This window comes from Dama dama, chromosome X, assembly GCF_033118175.1.
Source record: "Dama dama isolate Ldn47 chromosome X, ASM3311817v1, whole genome shotgun sequence".
Lineage (NCBI taxonomy): Eukaryota > Metazoa > Chordata > Mammalia > Artiodactyla > Cervidae > Dama > Dama dama.
In genome coordinates this window covers 42,838,026-42,856,964 of record NC_083714.1, presented here as the reverse complement: position 1 = coordinate 42,856,964, position 18,939 = coordinate 42,838,026, and the positions used below count along the sequence as shown (strand labels likewise).

The 18,939-nt window shown below is 36.8% G+C and overlaps 1 protein-coding gene across 4 annotated transcripts in view; it reads left to right on the top strand.

Moving 5' to 3' along the window:
• MCF2 (MCF.2 cell line derived transforming sequence) overlaps positions 1–16,201 on the top strand; it is a 76,510-nt gene extending 60,309 nt beyond the window's left edge. For 3 of the 4 annotated variants that reach the window (XM_061136061.1, XM_061136060.1, XM_061136062.1), the window contains 6 exons: positions 5,220–5,312; positions 7,372–7,450; positions 8,000–8,066; positions 12,487–12,596; positions 14,147–14,256; positions 16,141–16,173. In XM_061136061.1, coding sequence (XP_060992044.1) covers positions 5,220–5,312; positions 7,372–7,450; positions 8,000–8,066; positions 12,487–12,596; positions 14,147–14,256; positions 16,141–16,173 — 492 coding nt within the window. Of the gene's footprint in view, positions 1–5,219; positions 5,313–7,371; positions 7,451–7,999; positions 8,067–12,486; positions 12,597–14,146; positions 14,257–16,140 lie in introns of all 4 variants that reach the window. The other variant, XM_061136063.1, reaches the window with a different exon arrangement.
• Positions 16,202–18,939: the final 2,738 nt, after the last annotated feature.

Here is an 18,939-nt window from a genome sequence, read left to right as displayed (position 1 = left end):
ACATTTTTTTCTTGTGATAACTTTTAAGATCTACTCTCTTAGCAAGTTTCAAATACGAAGTACAGTATTATTAATCACTCATGATCACCATAGTTACCATGCTATACATTACATCCCTGGGGTTTATTTATTTTACAACTGGAAGTTTGCACCCTTTGACCCCCTTCTCTACTCATTTCTCAAGCTCTCACCCATGAAACCTTAAGTAGGAGTCATACAGAGATGTCAGGTGAAGCAGAACTTGTCTGCTTAAATTGAGAGCCAGGAAGGGCAGAATGTAACTTTCTCTTTCTCTCTCACTTCAGTCCCAGGCATTCCTCAAGGGGGCGCCCTAGTGTCTTGCCTGGTGGAGTTTGAAATTACAGGAAGAGACCCAGGCTCCCCCGTTTGCACTGTCTTACCAATGACACCAGGTGGAGTTCTTGGTCTTGGTAGCAAGGACTTTTTATCATACAGGAGAGTCAGAGGAAAGAGTTTTTTTCCTTTTTTTTCCAATGTAATTAAAAAATGGATCACCTTTTTTCTGTTGTTTTTCTTGGCCTCGCGACTCAGCTTAGTTCCCCAACCAGGGATTGAATCTATGCCCCCCTTGCACTGGAGTACAGAGTCTTAACCACTGGACTGCCAGATCACTTTTATGTCTAGCACATTCCCATCATATCCCTCCCCATCCCCTCTTTTCCTGGGTGTTCCATAGCCACCAGTTGCTGAATCTTGCCCACGCCTGTCCTGTCTGATCCTTAGAAATTGCTTTCTTCTCTCCCATAACCCAAACCACCATTCTGTCCTACAGTTAGTTTGGTATTCAAATCAGAGCAGTATTGTGTGAGGAAGTTACTGGCAATTCAGTGCCATTCCCAGCTGGTTTTGACATTTGAGAAGAGGAACTTCCAATCCACAGGAGTCTGTAATTGGCAAATTTGATTTTTTTTCACACTAATTAATTTTATCTTTCAAGTTCTACATTGTAAAAACAATATAGCATTTGTTAAAGAAAATGTGGGGACTTCCATGATGGTACAGTGGTTAAGACTCTGAGCTCCCACTGGGAGGGGCAGAGGTTCGATCCCTGGTCAAGGGAGATACTGCATGCTGTGTGGCGTGACCAAAAAAAGAAAAGAAAAGAAAAGAAAATTTGGAAAATGGAGAAAATTATTACCCTCAACTTCCCAGCCACTATCATTTTGGTTATTTCTCATGAGCCTGTTGTTTCTTGGTTGTTAGCAAGTTGAGAATTGATGAGATATCCAGCAGTGGTAATAAAGAGGATGGGCCATGTGTCCTGAGCAGGCATGAGGGCTTTGTGTCAGGAGGCCCCCCGAGAAGCAGGTCCTGCTTTTGATTCTTCCCAGATGACAACAACTCTATGCTGTTCCTGACGGAATTCCTAACCACAGTTAGGTCTCTGACCTTTTTCTATGGTCTGCTTTTCCTGCTGAACCCACAGCAGTGGCTCTTGAAAACTCTCACTGTTTTCATAACAAATGCCCTGTTGCTCTGATATTAGCCACCCATCTCCAAGTCCCTAAAATCTCCAAGGGTCTTTTATGTCTCTAGTAAACTTTGGTTGAGAATCAAGAGTTTGTAATCAACATCAAACAGGGTTCAGGTCTCCTGCTATCTGTATATCTATTCCCGGGGAAGGTACTTCATCTTCATAGACTAGTTGGACCCAAATCCATTTGATTCACTTTTTATTTGTAGAGTGACCTAGTTACTACCTAATGTACTATTTCTGGCTTGTATTGATTTTTCTTTTTTTTACTTTTTTCTCTCTCTCTTTTTTACTTTTAATTTATCACAAATTGGGCACGCCAACAGAATAGTTTAGTATTTCTAAAGCACATCAGAGTGAGGATGGATTGGTATGAGGTAACCAATTCATGAGAATTCAAACAACAGTGGTTACCATGGAAACAGAGAACGGGATAGATGCAAGAAACATTTCCATGGCAGGTAAACAGGCAGGCTTGTTGACTTACTAGATATAGAAAATAAATAATACCTGACATTGGAAGGAAAAAATCAGCCTGTTTTTCTTTGATTCCACAATAATGCCTAGTGTCCTTAATAAAAGACATTAGTCACTGATGCCTGCAAGGATTGAGACCAGGATTATTAGGAAAATGGTGATGTTGCTCACAGAGAAAGATGGAAATTAAGCTATTTCTTATAAGCCTGACTATGCTTACTTCCTCTTGCTTACATGAGATTCTGGGATTAAATAATTGCTGGTAGGACTAGTCAGTGTGTTACGTAAGAGTTTGGATTCCTCGTTACAGAATCTTCCCCTTGGTAGAGAGGATCAATGTGGAAGCACTTTCAAGGAACTGTTGCCTTGACTTCATCATATCAAGCTGGAATTTCATGGCCTGACAGCTGAATGATGACTTCGTGCTATATTTTAAGTTGACAGCTCGTGTGCAAAGGAAAGGCCCTAAAGTCACAGTTAGTCAAATGGAGACATTCGAGTTCTTCAGATTCCTCAGTTCATGCGTTTATTATTTTCATCTATGTTTTTAAGTTTAACAAATATATGCATCATACTGACTATTTTGCTAGGAGCTGTTTAAGTGTTATCAATGTTAATTCATTTAATCTACATAGCAACTTTATGTGAAGTAGGAACTATTATCAACCCCGTTTTGAGGATAGGCAAGCCAAGTTCCAGAGAGGTGAATAATTCATCCAAGGGCATAGATTCACACCCAGGCAGATGGCCTCGAACTCCATGACCATAAGCCCTGCGCCATGCTGGCAAGTCTTGTTCTTGCTTGTTTATTTCATTCCTTCATTCCTTTTTATCTCCATCCTCTGCACTTAATCTCCTCTCTACCCCTGTAGCAACCATTCTAATTTATTTGATGTATATCCTTCAGTTTGTGTGTTCTTTTTAAATACATACTAATGTTCTATGCCCATTTAGTTTTAATTTTTATAAATTGTATTCTGATATAATCCTCATTTTCTTTCTTTTTTGATCCCAGAAACTGTTTTCAAGATATAGTTATGTTACTGTTTTATACCCAATACCTTGCTTGTAATTGCCTCATGGCAGTTCAGCCTTGCTGCATTTTTTGTTTTGTTAATATGAAGATAAATTTTTAAATAATACTAATTCAAGAGGTAACTATTATGTATTCCAGATACATAAATAAAAGTCTTAAAATAGGTAGTTATTGGTTATAATCCCAGAGTTCTTGACCCATTGGAAGACTTTTTAACAAGGTAGTTGACATCATTGTACTGCCCTGAAGACAGAAAATTAGTTTAAAAGTTGGGGCCCTTAGTACTTGATGCAGCAAGATGTCTTCAGATAAAATGCTTTGAAGTAAAGAAAATAAATTCCCAGCTGTCAGAAATCATCAATGAAAATGTGAAGTATGAGGCAGAGATCACAGTTATGGTATAACTATAGAATCAGCTTTGTTCTTTTGTTTTATATATATATTATTTATTACATAGTATATCATATGACTGTACTCATATAGTTAGAACTTTAATTCTGCCTCTCTTCTTAAAAACCTCTCAATAAAATCCTTATATTTTATTATTTGAGAAAATATGACAATTCATGAATTACAAATAGATTGTATTACAGTGGATCATTTGTAGTAAATTGCTTAGAACTAAGAACAATATTGGAGAAGGAAATGTCAGCCCATTCCAGTATTCTTGCCTTGGAAATGCTGTGGACAGAGGAGCCTGGCATGCTACAGTCCATGGGGTCGCAAGAGTTGGGCATGGCTATCTGCTAAACAACAACAGCAAGAACAATATAGTTTGATAGATATAATTCTTAGATTTCCAGAGTAACTCAAAAGATTTATTTAATCTATAATGCTGTACTCTATGTAGGCAGTGAAAAATAGCAAAACTGTTGCTATTCACGTAAGGAAAAGCTGAGGAAGCAAACTCATACTTTAAAAAAACTCATCTTGTTATCTAAGTCTTTAATGCATGCTATATAATCCTTCTATCAACTCTATGAAATAGGTACTCTTCCTATTTTATAGTCAAGTCAACGGAAGTTCAGAAAGATTAAGCAACTTGCACCAAGACACATAGCTAGCTCATGGGCTTTCCATCTTATCATGCTGTTAGGACAAAACCATGTATTGAAACAAAATCAGTTTAAATAGAGCTTGAATATGAGATTATTATTTATCTTAAAACCTGATGTTTGAACAAAAGTAGTTTAGTTAGAGTGATTGAGTAGGAATATAAAGATTATTTTTGGACATTCTGAAAGTAACTTCTGAGTACATTCAGGGTAGATGTCACAGGCTTTATTTCTAAATATAATCCCTTTTCTCTTTCTTGATATGGGGATCTCACTAAGCGCTACTCTTAATGCTTATCAGCTCTAATTAGGATCATTTGGGACACATGTAAATGGAACAGAGTGTGAGATATTCCTTTAGATAATTAGGCAAGAATTGAAAGAAAAGGCAGAAGGAGACTAAAAGAGAATGTGTACAAGGGAGTGAAATTGCTCACAATGGAATTACCCAAGCTACTAGCAGCACAGGATAAAAGAAAATGGAAAAGTTTGTGCTTTGCACAATCATGTGAAAGAGAAGAAAAACTATGGTAAGGAAGGACTATTGCATGTCAGAGCTTCCCTGGCTACAAGAAGATATCACTCTTCCATGACAGATTGTTTTCCAGAGAGCCTGAGAGATGGGTAGAAATAGAGGGGATTTTTGTGTAGCTGATTGGTTCCTGCCTGACCTGTAAATTGGATGTCTATAACATGTAGGACTTCTACAGACATAAGTAATAATTTATGAGATTAACTTATCTGGCTTATGATTATTAAAAATAAACCATTTAAATTAGTTTTGGGTGAACTTGTTCACTGATATTTAACTACTTTTACTTCTGTGTTTGACACAATTTTTTTTATAGTGTACTGTTAATTTATAACAGAATTCAATCTTAGGTGGGCTACTTGGATGTTCAAATTTATAACATTTGTTTCAGTCACTGGAATGGAGCATGTAGTCTGTACTATAAGTGCATAGTTCAGTGAAAACATATAAATACTCAGGTCTGTGATTATATTCATCATTTCATATTCTTTGAATGTAAAAGTATATTTTGCACAAATGAGAAATTCTGTTTCATTTAGAATATGATGGGTATGATGGGAGTCGCTTTAATGTAATTTTGTTTTCAGAATAAAATGCTCATAAAAATCATGACATATATTGTAGATGGATGAACTTGGAATCACTGAATATGTAAAAGGAGATAACCGCAAGTTTGAAATCTGGTATGCTGGAAAGGAAGAAGTTTATATTGTCCAGGTTGGTCATTTAAGAATTGTTCTAGAAACTCTACCTGCCTTAAAATACAAAAGTCTGAATTTGCAAACAAAAATAATTTTGGTTACATTACAGAAATTCTCAGTCCTTTCCTGTAGGTCACCTAAATATTATTTGATGATTATTCTTTGTGATACAGTCAAACACGTTTTCAGTTAGCAAATTTTCTTTGATTCTTTTAGGTATAGTTGGTGTACAATATTATATGTTATAGGTATACAATATAGTGATTCATAATTTTTAAAGATTATTCTCCATTTATAGTTATTATAAAATATTGGATATAGTCCCCAAGTGATTCAATAAATCCTTGTAGTTTATTTTATACCTAATAGTTTGTACCTCTTAATTCCCCACCCCCACATTGCCCCTCTCTACTTCCCTCTCCCAACTGGTAACCATTATTTTGTTCTCTGTATCTGTGAGACTGCTTCTTTTTAGTTATATTCACTAGTTTGTTTTATTTTTTGGGTTCCACATACAAGTGATATCATACACATGATATCAGTCATAGTTGTCTTTCTCTGACTTATTTCACTTGATATAATACCCTCCAAGTCCATCCTATTGTTGAAAATGGCAAAATTTCATTCCTCTTTATGATTGAGTAGTATCCCATTGTATGTGTGTATATATATATTGCCTTTTAAATCCATTCATCTTTTGATGCACACTTAGGTTAGTTTTGTTGGCAAAAGTTTTCTTTAACTTGAGATGAGTCTGTGATGCTTTCTATGGCTTTAAGTTTTCACACTTAGGTTACTTCTGTTGGCAAAAGTTTTCTTTAACTTAAGATGTGTCTGTGATGCTTTCTATAGCTTTAAGTTTTCACTGCTGCATCAGGAGACTTACCAATAACAGCTGGAAGTCAAGAGCTTGGCTGCTGCTTTTCTGTCCCCATCAAGTTTCTAGAGTTACAGATTGATAACAGTGTTGAGTTCCTCTTGTGCTTAGCATTCAGAGAGGACCTGATTATGAGACAAGGTGATATAATGGTTCAGATCAGGTCGTTGTTTCTAAAGAATGTGGTTAAAGCCCTGGCCACACGTGCTATAATGTTCAACCTGTTTCAGGGAAGAGGAGAGAAATTAGAACATTTCAAGAGCCATTTCAAAAAGTATTTGTATCATGACTTGTTACCTGTTGACAGTGCTTGGTGTTTTTTCTTTGTTTTAACTCTATCTTAGGTGATTACAATTCATAAAAATATATGCTCTTGGCTTGGTTTAGATGTAAGATTTTTCTTATCTATTAACAAACTTATCTTGTAAGTAATGGGAAGATATTTAAGGAAGCTTTCATGCTGTCATCAGTTATGAAGATAACTATGCAAGCAATTGTGGTTTTTTTTTTTTTTTTTTTGGCTGCACTACAGCGTGGTATGTCGGATCTTAGTTTCTGAACCAGAGATCAAACCCAGGCCCTTAGCAGTGAAAGCACCGAGTCCTAACCCAATAGTCCACCAGGGAATTCTGTGCAATAGATTGTCTTTTCAGAAACAATAGAGCTTGTTTTGTTTTACTAAAATTAAACATGAAAACGTTTATATATTTAAAAAACCCTCCTACACAGAAAAGAATAAGTGAGATTTATATTTCACATTTCTCTAAGCATCTGGGCTTCCCTGATGGCTCAGCTGGTAAGAATCTGCCTGCAATGCGGGAGACCTGGGTTCGATACCTGGGTTGGGAAGATCCCCTGGAGAAGGGAATGGCTACCCACTCCAGTATTCTTGCCTGGAGAATTCCATGGACTATATAGTCCATGGGGTTGCAAAGATTCAGACACAGCTGAGTGACTTTCACTTTTCACTAAGCATTATTATTGAAGGGCAGTTTCAAATTAGTCTTGACTATTATTTCATCTAATCTGATGGCTGTTTATTTGCTTCTTGGAAGTCTAAGAATCAAAATTTTAGGGTAAGAATATGATAGTTCAGGATATAGATTATGTTTAATATAATAATGACCTTTGTTTTATTATAAAGCATCATTTTAAAAAGGAAACATGTCTTCTCCTCCCTCACTTTTTAAATCTTTAGGCTTCGAATATAGATATGAAGATGATGTGGTTAAAAGAAATCAGAAATATTTTGTTGAAGCAACAGGAACTTTTGACAGGTAAATTCAAGCATGCATTCTGTAGAATGGGAAGTATAAGAACAGCTCAGTGACTCAGATTTTGTGATAATTTTTACAAGGAATGCAGCTGATATTTACTTTCTACTATTTATAATTAAACTCATTAGTAGGAGATCAAGATTCAGGGAGCTCTTTGAATTATTTCAGAAAATGAATTTTGCAGTAGAAGATGAGCTCTAATGCCTGGGAAGCAGTTTTGCAGTGATAAAGCAATCTGAATGTGTTAATTCTAAGTCCTTCCCATGAGGCAACTCTGTGTGGGAACTCAGTAATCAGTGCCTAGTAATGTTGGCCTAAGAGGGGTGCTAGTTATAAACTTGAATGTCTTGAATAAAATACAGCATGATTTGATCCTTTTCTATATTCCAATTCAGACTGGCCTTCCCTCTGGCTGTTTCAAGTCTGTGACAGTAAACTAGAATGGGATTGAGGCGTGTGTGTATGTACATGTGAAGATTATTGGTCCTCAAGGAAGTAAGAAGCATGGCTTCCAAATGATGCTTATATAAGCTTTGTTTTATTTCACAGTTAAGAAACGAGAACAGCATAATCAGTTAACAGAACAGAATCATCTTTCTTCTCAGCAGAATAGCAAGTAAGTGATTCTTCTTTAAGAAATATCACTCTTCCAATCTTCTGTTTTCTGTGTGTAACATGAAACAATGTAATTAAACTATCAGACAAAAATTACCTACCCTTTTAGCAGTATCTTGTCAAATTGTATAAACACATCATTTTCTCAGTTCTGTCCTTGGACATGGAGCCTGATAGTCCTTAATAGTTATCCCACTGTTTCTCTGATGTTAAAAAAATAATAGTTTGGGCTAATTTTTTAATAAAATTATAAATGCTTTGTTCTCCTGGGGGGAGTTACATGTAGGCTGCTAGCAAAAGTGGTTATGCTCATGGATTTCTTTGTAAAAATTTTCTGGACACCTTCAATTTGATTGGAGAAAGAGGGATGTAAGAATGATGAAGTACTGGCAGCTGATACTGGCCCACAGCTTTGTGGTCCCTTGACAGAGACCACATGCTGGTGACTTGGCCTCTCTGTGTAGTTAGAGGAGGTATGGCTCCTGGGTGGCAGGGGCGGGGAGGGGGGACTGTGCCTGGACACAGTCACAAAGTCTTTGAGGAAGGTAGCAGTTCTAAATGAAAGCTGTGCTGCTGGTTTAGAGATTTGGCCTTGTATTCTGCCTCTAGGAATCCTAGAAGTTGGAGTTTCCATAGAACATTTGCCTATATGCCGAAAGAATCCCCACACTTATTTCAAAGCCTTGGCACAGAAATTAACCATGCAGCATCTGCATGATGTAGGGATCATTGAAAGACTTATTAAAAATACTCTTTTTCAATGGTACAAATGAACTTATTTACAAAGTGGAAATAGAGTTAGAGATGTGTAAAACAATCCTGTGTTTACCGGGGGTGGGGGGGGAGGGAAGAAACGAAGGATAAATTGGGAGATTGGAATTGACATATACACATTACTATATATAAAATAGATAACTAACAAGGACTTACTGTATAGCACAGGGAACTCTATTCAGTAGTAAGCAATAACCTATATGGGAAAAGAGTCTAAAAAAGAGTGAATATTTGTATATATATGTCTGATTCACTATGCTGTACAGAAGAAGGTAACACAACATTGTAAATCAACTATACTTCAGTTAGAAAATTTTTTAAAATGCTCTTTTTCTCCTTGTTGCACATCATCTTTCACAGGTAGCTAAATCAGATGCAAAGTATGTTGATTTATCTAGGCTTTAGGAGAACCATTTAATTTTTTTAAATTTATTTATTTTAATTGGAGGCTAATTACTTTACGGTATTGTAGTGGTTTTTGCCATACATTGACATGAATCAGCCATGGGTGTATGTGTGTTCCCCATCCTGAACCCCCCTCCCACCTCCCTCCCATCCCATCCCTCAGGGTCATCCCAGTGCACCAGCCCCGAGCACCCTGTCTCATGCATCCAACCTGGACTGGCGATCTGTTTCACATATGATAATATACATGTTTCAATGCTATTCTTGCAAATCACCCCACCCTTGCCTTCTCCCACAGAGTCCAAAAGACTGTTCTGTACATCTGTGTCTCTTTTGCTGTCTTGCATATAGGGTTATCATTACCACCTTTCTATATTCCATATATATGCATTAGTATACTATATTGGTGTTTTTCTTTCTGGCTTAGTTTGCTCTGTATAATAGGCTCCAGTTTCATCCACCTCATTAGAACTGATTCAAATGTATTCTTTTTAACGGCTGAGTGATATTCCATGGTGTATATGTACCACAGCTTCCTTATCCATTCGTCTGCTGATGGACATCTAGGTTGCTTCCATGTCCTGGCTATTGTAAACAGTGCTGCGATGAACATTGGGGTGCACATGTCTCTTTCAATTCTGGTTTCCTTGGTGTGTATGCCCAGGAGTGGGATTGCTGGGTCATATGGCAGTTCTATTTCCAGTTTTTAAAGAAATCTCCACACTGTTCTCCATAGTGGCTGTACTAGTTTGCATTCCCACCAACAGTGTAAGAGGGTTCCCTTATTCTCCACACCCTCTCCAGCATTGATTGTTTGTAGATTTTTGGATAGCAGCCATTCTGACTGGTGTGAGATGGTACCTCATTGTGTTTTTGATTTGCATTTAGAAGAACCACTTTAAAATCACAGTGGATCTTTGGCCCATTTTTTGATTGGGTCATTTATTTTTCTGGAATTGAGCTTCAAGAGTTGCTTGTATATTTTTGAGATTAATCCTTTGTCTGTTTCTTCATTTGCTATTATTTTCTCCCAATCTGAGGGCTGTCTTTTCACCTTACTTATAGTTTCCTTTGTAGTGCAAAAGCTTTTAAGTTTCATTAGGTCCCATTTGTTTAGTTTTGCTTTTATTTCCAATATTCTGGGGGGTGGGTCATAGAGGATCTTGCTGTGATTTATGTCAGAGAGTGTTTTGCCTATGTTCTCCTCTAGGAGTTTTATAGTTTCTGGTCTTACATTTAGATCTTTAATCCATTTTGACTTTATTTTTGTGTATGGTGTTAGAAAGTGTTCTAGTTTCATTCTTTTACAAGTGGTTGACCAGTTACATATACACCATGGAATATTACTCAGCCGTTAAAAAGAATTCATTTGAATCAGTCCTAATGAGAGGATGAAACTGGAGCCCCTTATACAGAGTGAAGTAAGCCAGAAAGATAAAGAACATTACAGCATACTAACACATATATATGGAATTTAGAAAGATGGTAACGATAACCCTATATGCAAAACAGAAAAAGAGACACAGAAATACAGAACAGATTTTTGAACTCTGTGGGAGAAGGTGAGGGTGGGATGTTTTGAAAGAACAGCATGTATATTATCTATGGTGAAACAGATCACCAGCCCAGGTGGGACGCATGAGACAAGTGCTCGGGCCTGGTGCACTGGGAAGACCCAGAGGAATCGGGTGGAGAGGGAGGTGGGAGGGGGGATCGGGATGGGGAATACGTGTAAATGTGTGGCTGATTCATATCAATGTATGACAAAACCCACTGAAATGTTGTGAAGTTATTAGCCTCCAACTAATAAAATAAATAAATAAATAAATAAATAAATATCCAGCTATAAAAAAAAAATCACAGTGGAAGTCTTTATTTTGCAGGGGTCACAGTACTCAATATTTTGTCATATATTCTGGAAGTCTTTAGATTTCAGACAGTACCGACTCTATAGTAGCTGATTCACCTCAACAGTATTAATCAGATGAAGGTTTTAATCATCATTCATATATACCTTATATAAGTATATATATGTATATATATATAAGTATATATACATATAATGTATGTATATGTATATACCTAATTCATTAAAGTTAAAAGTTCATAGAACGATAGTGATTTTTTTGTTGTTCTTTATATTTTTCCAATTTATGGAGTTATAGTTGACAATTAAAATTGTATACATTTAAAGAGTACAGTTTGATGATTTGATATTGTGTTGATTGCATGCATGCTCAGTTGTGTTCAACTCTTTGCAACCCCATGGACTATAACCCACCAGGCTTCTCTGTCCATTGAATTCTCTAGGCAAGAATACTGGAGTGGGTTGCCATTTCCTCCTCCAGGGCATCTTCCCAGCCCATGGATTAAACCTGTGTCTCCTGGGTCTTCCCCTTTGGCAGGTGGATTCTTTTCCACTAGTGCCACCTGGGAAGCCTATGATTTTATTTATATATATATGTGTGTATGTATATATGTATATATCACCACAGTCAAACTGATTAACTTATCCATCACCTTACATAGTTGTCCTTTCCTGTGTCTGTAGTGAGAACATTTAGGATTTACCTCCTAGCAAATTTTGGATATACAATATAATATACAACAGGAATTTTATATAATATACCTGCCTTGGGTTCAGAAGGGAATCATATTTTTCCACTCTGGCTTGGATCCTAGGATTTAAGCTTCTGTATATTATGAGCTATTATCACACAGACTTAAATACAGGGGAAAGTCAGCTCTGCTTGAATGGATTCTTAGATTATATTCTTTTTATTTTTTTTTGCAATTTATTTATTTTTGACTCTGCTGGGTCTTTGTTGCTATGCAGGCTTTTCTCTAGTTGCAGTGAGCAAGGGCTACTCTCTAGTTATGGTGCACAGGTTTCTCATTGTGGTGGCTTCTCTTGTTGTGGAGCATGGGCTCTAGGGCGTGCGGACTTCAGTAGTTACAGCACGCGGGCTCGGTAGTTGGGACTCCCAGGCTGTAAAGCACAACAAGTTCAGTAGTTGTGGTGCACAGGCTTAGTTGGTCTGAGGCATGTGGGATCTTCCCAGACCAGGGATCAAACCCAAGTCTCCTGCATTGGCAGATGGATTGTTGACCACTGAGCCACTAGGGAAGCCCCTAGATTATGTTATTAACACAGGGTATCAGTGGAAGAAATACCATTTTAAATTTCTTATTACTCTTAGACTGTAAGAAAGCTCACTGTTTTTACATATTTACTATTTCAGAGGGCAACAGAGAGCTTTTATAGGCACTGAGGAACCTGAGTTGGAACATATCAGCGCTATGGTGGAGGTCGGTGAGCCCATCACATCAGTTCAGGCAGAAGCAAATACAGGTATGTGTAATGGTTATCCGAAGGGAGGATTCATGGTTGTGCAAATTGTTTTCTCTCATTGTTATTTTGAGAAATCTTTCCATCTATTCCCTTTGTACTGAAGAAAACAGAGTTAACCCATTTTTAGAAAGCTCTTCTGTCTTGTATATATATGCAAGATTCTCTGGTGGGCACTGCTGAGCAGAGTGGTCTGTTTGTGGTCTGTGGACCAGTAGCATCAGCATCACCTGGGAACTTATCAGGAAGGCAGGCACTTTGGCTCCATCCTGGACCTTCTGAATCAGAAACTCTAGGAGTGAGCCCAGCCAGCTGTGATGTCACAACTTCTCTATGTGATTCTTTCTGGCACCTGCTTAAGTTTGAAAGCCCCTCCTACACAGAATACAGAGGTGAATAGAACACATACACTGCATCAAGGGAGGCACTCGTGACTCACTATAGATTTAATAAATAGAGAAGAGTTATTTACAACTGGAATATTTTCTTTTCTTTTGCAAATTTGGTCATTTAAAGGGATTTAAAACAATTTGTTTACTTCAATGAACATAACAGCCTAATTGCCAGGAATCTTACAGTACTCTGGGCATACAGTCTAATTGAGATACACTCAGCTGCCATCCCATAAAGCTAGGACTGTAGAAAGATAATGCAACAAGCAATGAAAATCCAACTTGATAGTGTGATAACAGAGAAGTAAATGGTGCTTCAGAGGCATCCAAGAGGGTCACATTAACAACTCCGGGATCAACAGAATAGACTTCTCTGAAGAAATGGCTAACGGAGTGCCTGATTCTCATTACTTAAACATGATCGTCCTCAATCTGCAAGACTTCTCTACTAGCTGAGGAGAAACAGGAACAACAACCTTGCTCAGCTTCAGTTCTCCATTTACAGGTCACTTCCCTCAGGTCATCTATACTGTGGCCCCCTGAGCCGTCAGGAGAGCCTAGTATCACTGTTTTCATTTGACAGATGAGGAAACCAAGTCAGAGAAAGTTGACATGGCTTGTTCAAGGTTACATTCACAGTTTAGTGTGGCCAAGATGACATTCTGTTACTTCTTCGCCCCTTCCAAGTGCTTCATTCATATCAGTTCAATGCATGCTATTGATTATTTTATTAATTAAGCATCTCTTACAGGCAGGTTCTTATGAGACACACAGTGTGTAACACATGGTCCTTGCATAATAAAAGAGATAAGTCCAAAATAACCATATTACCAGGTAGAATGTTATAAGTGTTATTTAAGTGGGACCAGGAAGAGTGCTATAGAAAGAATTTTTGAAAGAGATGACTTTTCTGTAATAAGGAGTATAATAACTTGCACCAACCCCAACATGAAACCATCCTAAAAAGTTAAAGAAGTGTAGATATTCCAGGCCCTTTCTGAAATATCAGAAATTCTAAACTAATATAACCCAATTGGAGGTTTTATTACAAAAGATATTATTCTTGGACTATTGAAGTGTATAGCCTTGATAATTACAGTTCGTTTTACTTCTCTCCTTGTGGTGTACCAGTAACTGCCACCCTGCATGATTTTCTTACAGTTTGGACTGAGATATCGTCACCTGCAAAAGTCTCTGATGAGCCTGAGCAATGGCCCAGTAACTATTTCTATTCCTCTTATGATGGCCATGAAGAAGAAAGACCTCTAATGGTTAGTAATGACATATTAAGATAAATAAATAAAAACTCTTCAAGCAGTTTTATTGATGAAATAGATTAGGCACATAGGGGCGGTCTTTTGTCAGTATCCTTGAGGTTATCAGAGGTGTTCCAAGGTTATTAGAGGTGTTCCAAGACTTGAAATAAGTCTTACCATGAACATTCAGTAAGCACTTTGCTCTGTAAGAACTTGTTTGAGCCATACCTTGAGCCCCTACTGAAGTTAATGAGATAGTCAATCATTCCAAGTCATATCATGACCAATTTTATCTTCAGTTTTATTTTATTTTCAATCTGGGCATGTCAGATAAAATCAGAGCACAACAGGAAGTTCAGGTATACTTAGAATAGATTCCAGATTAGATATAGGAAATAAATATGACACATTTAAAAACTATTTAATTTCACCTGGGAAATATATTTTAGTAGGCTGTCAAAAAAAAACATGCTAATACTATGAATCTTAGAATATTAGAGCAAGGGAACACCCCATAAAAATAAAGGCTGCTTTAGGGTAAAAGTAAATGTTTTATAAATAAAGGCTGCTTTAGGGTAAAAGTAAATGTTTTCTAGAAGAACTAGTTTTTGGTGTTATTAGGTTCCTAGTGGGTTATCCCAGGGAGTTAGGACTATTTAGAATAAATCTCCAGTTTTCTGAAGTCACCAGTGTGGAGGGTGGGAATGATGTTTTTGTAGTGGACTGTTCCTTGGTGCTTTTCAAAGGAATACATTCAGTTGGGCAGGTCTGATCTCAAATCTCCATAGCATTGATGCTGAATTGCTTTCTTTAAAAAAGCAACAGAATATTTTTTCCATCAATAATACCATTACCATAATTCATATTTGTATGGTCGTTTACAGTTGACAAAATAATTTCACACTGAATATTCATAGTCTTAGTGAGAAAAAGGGCAGGCTTTATTCCCTCCAACTGACAGAGGAGGAGACCAAGGCCCAGAGCTGGTAAGAGATTTGTCCAGAGTTCGTTGTCTAGACCGGTAGTGCTCAAACTTTTTAGTGAATTTGCATTTTTCAAACAAAAAAAGTGTAGTGAGAAGGGTGGCATGTGAAATATTTTTGCAACAAAAAAAAATTAAGAAATAAAGGACTTACCTGATGGTCCAGGGGCTAGGACTTTGCACTTCCACTTCAGCAGCACGGGTTTAATCTTTGGTTAGGGAACTAAGGTCCCTCAAGCTGCATGGTGCAACCAAAACAAAACAAATTTGCAAATCTATTTAACATCTGACTTCAGAAAAGACAGCTGGATTCTCATACTGGCATTTGCATTCAGTCTGTTGTGCTATCACACATTTGGTGACCTCTTGAAAATGCCTCAGTAGACTTGTGAGAGGATGAAAATGAAAAAGTCAAATAGAACTTTGACTCTTGCAGGCCCTGGGAACCCCCAACCTTGAGAATCACTGAAAAGAACTTTCATTTCCTGAAGTGACATTATCTGCGGACAGGAGGGGTCATTGTTCAGATGGGAGCAACAAGTCAGGGGAAGCTGGGTGGGGTTTCAGTGTTTGCTGTGAATGATGCTCTACGAAGGGATGGTCAACAACTGAGAAAGCTTTCACTAAGCATTTTTCCAGCTATCGTGTCAGAAAATAAAGCAAATATGCAAAACTGAAGAATGCTTTCATCTTAGGGGGCGGGAATGGAGAAAAACCTACTAGTTCTTCTCCTTTCTCCCATGAATTCCCTGACTTGTGCTACTGAGGAAAATAGATACAAAGATAATATGGTGCATTCCACACCCCCCAATAAAATAACCCCCAAACTAAACAGCAAAGCGAGTTGGAATGAGCTATCTTTTAGCCTCACTTTATCAAGTCAAAACCAAGAAATATGGGTGCTGCTTCCCTTGGAGAAGCCTGAGTCGGAGATGGCTGTCCAGTTTTAATGAAGCTACTCTCTTGAATGGCAAATAGCTCTTTCCTGCCTGCTCCTTGGCCCATTTGATAAAAATACTGCTCAAAAGATGTTCAGCCTAAGTGATGTGGATAATTTTTTCAGGTTAATTCTTTTGGATGTGCAAAGGCTCGATACCACATAATTCTTTCTTTCCTTTTTTTTTTTTAACCTTTTAAATTGTATTTTATATTTAATTGGAGGATAATTACAGTATTGTGAGTGGTTTCTTTCATATATAGACAACTTTCCTTTTTTTTATCATTTTGTTCTTTTTTTGTTTTGTTTTTTGCTTGTTTTTTTAATTAATTAATTTATTTTACTTTACAATATTGTATTGGTTTTGCCATACATTGACTTGAATCCGCACAACTTTCCTTTCATATTAAAAAAAGCACTTTTAATTATAGTACTCTTTTTCTATAAAATCATATATCCAATGTCTAAGATACTGTGCTGGAAAAACTCGCATCTCAGAATACATTTGGACTCAGTTATTATTTCTTCTCTGTCTATCTTGTAACCAAATGCAATCTGTGTGCCTTGGATTATTTAGCTTATAAATGAATCAAGTTAAAATTCTAGCTGCAAAATGATTAAGGCCAAGTAAAGCACAGCATTATGGTTTAATATGCTTTTATTGGACTAAGCTTTTGTGCCCATGATTTTTACCTGTGCAGAATGATATGAAGCACAGAAATCCTTTTGGGGACATTTATAAATCTTTGTTCAGGACCATTGCCTTTTTTATATGCCAAGATAATTTTTTTTATGAAAGTAATTTACAAATAACAGTATTTAAATATTATTTTCATGCTTTTTTCTGGATTTATGTTTATTATTCATGTAACTTAAATCAGTTGGGCTCTGTTATTTTCTGTGTCGTTCACACTGTAATTCTCTTCTCACAAATAAAAATGAATTCTTCAGGTTAAATAAACACATGTTCTGCTTTTTTTTTTGCCATCACAAACTGCTCAATGTTTGTTCTTACAAAGCTGCTGCAGCTAACCACATTTGCCATTGAGGAAAAGAGCAAAGTCTTTATGTCACAGATCATGCAGTTATGCAAGTAGTTTTGCATTCAAATTTGTAATGTCATTTTTCAAAACAACCTTACAGTCTCCAGGCAAATATAAAGCCCTAGCAGATTGCAGGAAGAGAGGCTCAGAAGACCTCCTGATTAGAAATGGAGATGTCATTCAGCTTCTCCATGAGGATGCTGAGGGTCGATGGTAGGTGCATTCTCCACGGCTATGTTAACCTCTCCCTGGGGCACATAAATATCTAATCAGATGTTCTGCTTTACTTGTATCTTTGTTATACAGTCTCAAGAAGCAGAAATATCACATTTCTTATCAGTGTTTCAATTTCATTGCTTCAGCCATGCCTATATAGCTCACTGAAAGGAATGTTAACCTTTGGTGAGTGAAGAATGCTTTGAAAGAATGAAATGCTTTGAGTCTGCATGCTCTTTTGTGGTTTACCTTTGACTCAGATGTTTCAGCTGATATATTGGGCTTTGTAACAGCTACAAATCACATTGCATTAGGTCAAGTCATTCATTAATTCATCACATGTTTAAATGCCCACTATGTGCCAGGGACCATGTTCACTATTCTACAGCATAGCTGCACTTTGCTTTATTAGTTCAAATACTGACTTTTTAGTCTTAACATTCTGTCCTCATGCATCTGACTTTATACAGCATTGATTGCAAAGATGCTTCTGCCAAACATACTGTTTAACTACAGAGAACCCAAAGCAGGAAGGAAATATTGTTTGGGAGAGGACTGAATGAAACTTCCATAAAGCTTTTGGAAATTTTATATAAAATAATTCTGCCTTCATTGTATCAATAACTTTAACTGAAATGCTATATTGACTGTGTACTCTGACCCTAAAGGTGGAAGAGTGTACACATGAGAGTGAATTAATGATGGATCAATAATGTAATAGCCTTTTTTGTGATCTAAGTCCTTTGTAGATTACTCAAAGGACTCAAGCATAGTGTCATGAAGTTCTTTTGAATACATGCAATAGTTTTGTGAAAATTTGAGCTTCAGTGCATTGTATATATTAATTTTATTACCTTCTACTACCATTATTGGCTACTAATTCACTTATTATTTAGGTTGGTGAAAAATCTAAACAGAAGAAAAGAAGGTCTGATTCCAGGGAACAGTTTGCAGATTTTAATTGGTGACTATAGGTTTCGGAATGCCAAAGGTACAGGTATAATATGAACTGGATTGTATGCCATTTGTTTAAAGCCTAAAAATGTTACAGCTCCAAGTGTAATTGGCATAGGATAAGAACCTCTCTGCACTTTGAAATAAGCTGCAAGTTGACTTATTAATAATTTTTTCTTTTAATAGTTTTAAATTAATGAATAGAGATGTTTTAAACATGTTGAACTTTTCCCTACAAAAGTGATAGGTTTGAAAGGAAGGTTCATATATAGTGCTGCCTTGTAAGAGATCCTTCAGAACTAAATATTGATGATATACTTTTAAGGATTCAGCCTTACTATCCAAGAATGCTTTACCAGTGTGTTTTTACTCAGTTCTAAGAGCATGTTCTTTCCTTATGGTATGTTTCTACTGCAGTTGTGTATTCATGGACACACACACACACACACACACACAAACACACTCTGTTCTGTGCCTGACTTAATGTGTGAAGATACTATGAAGCAATGAGAATATTCCTTTCTATTAACCATTAGTTAATGGTTAAAAACCATTGGTTAACAAAC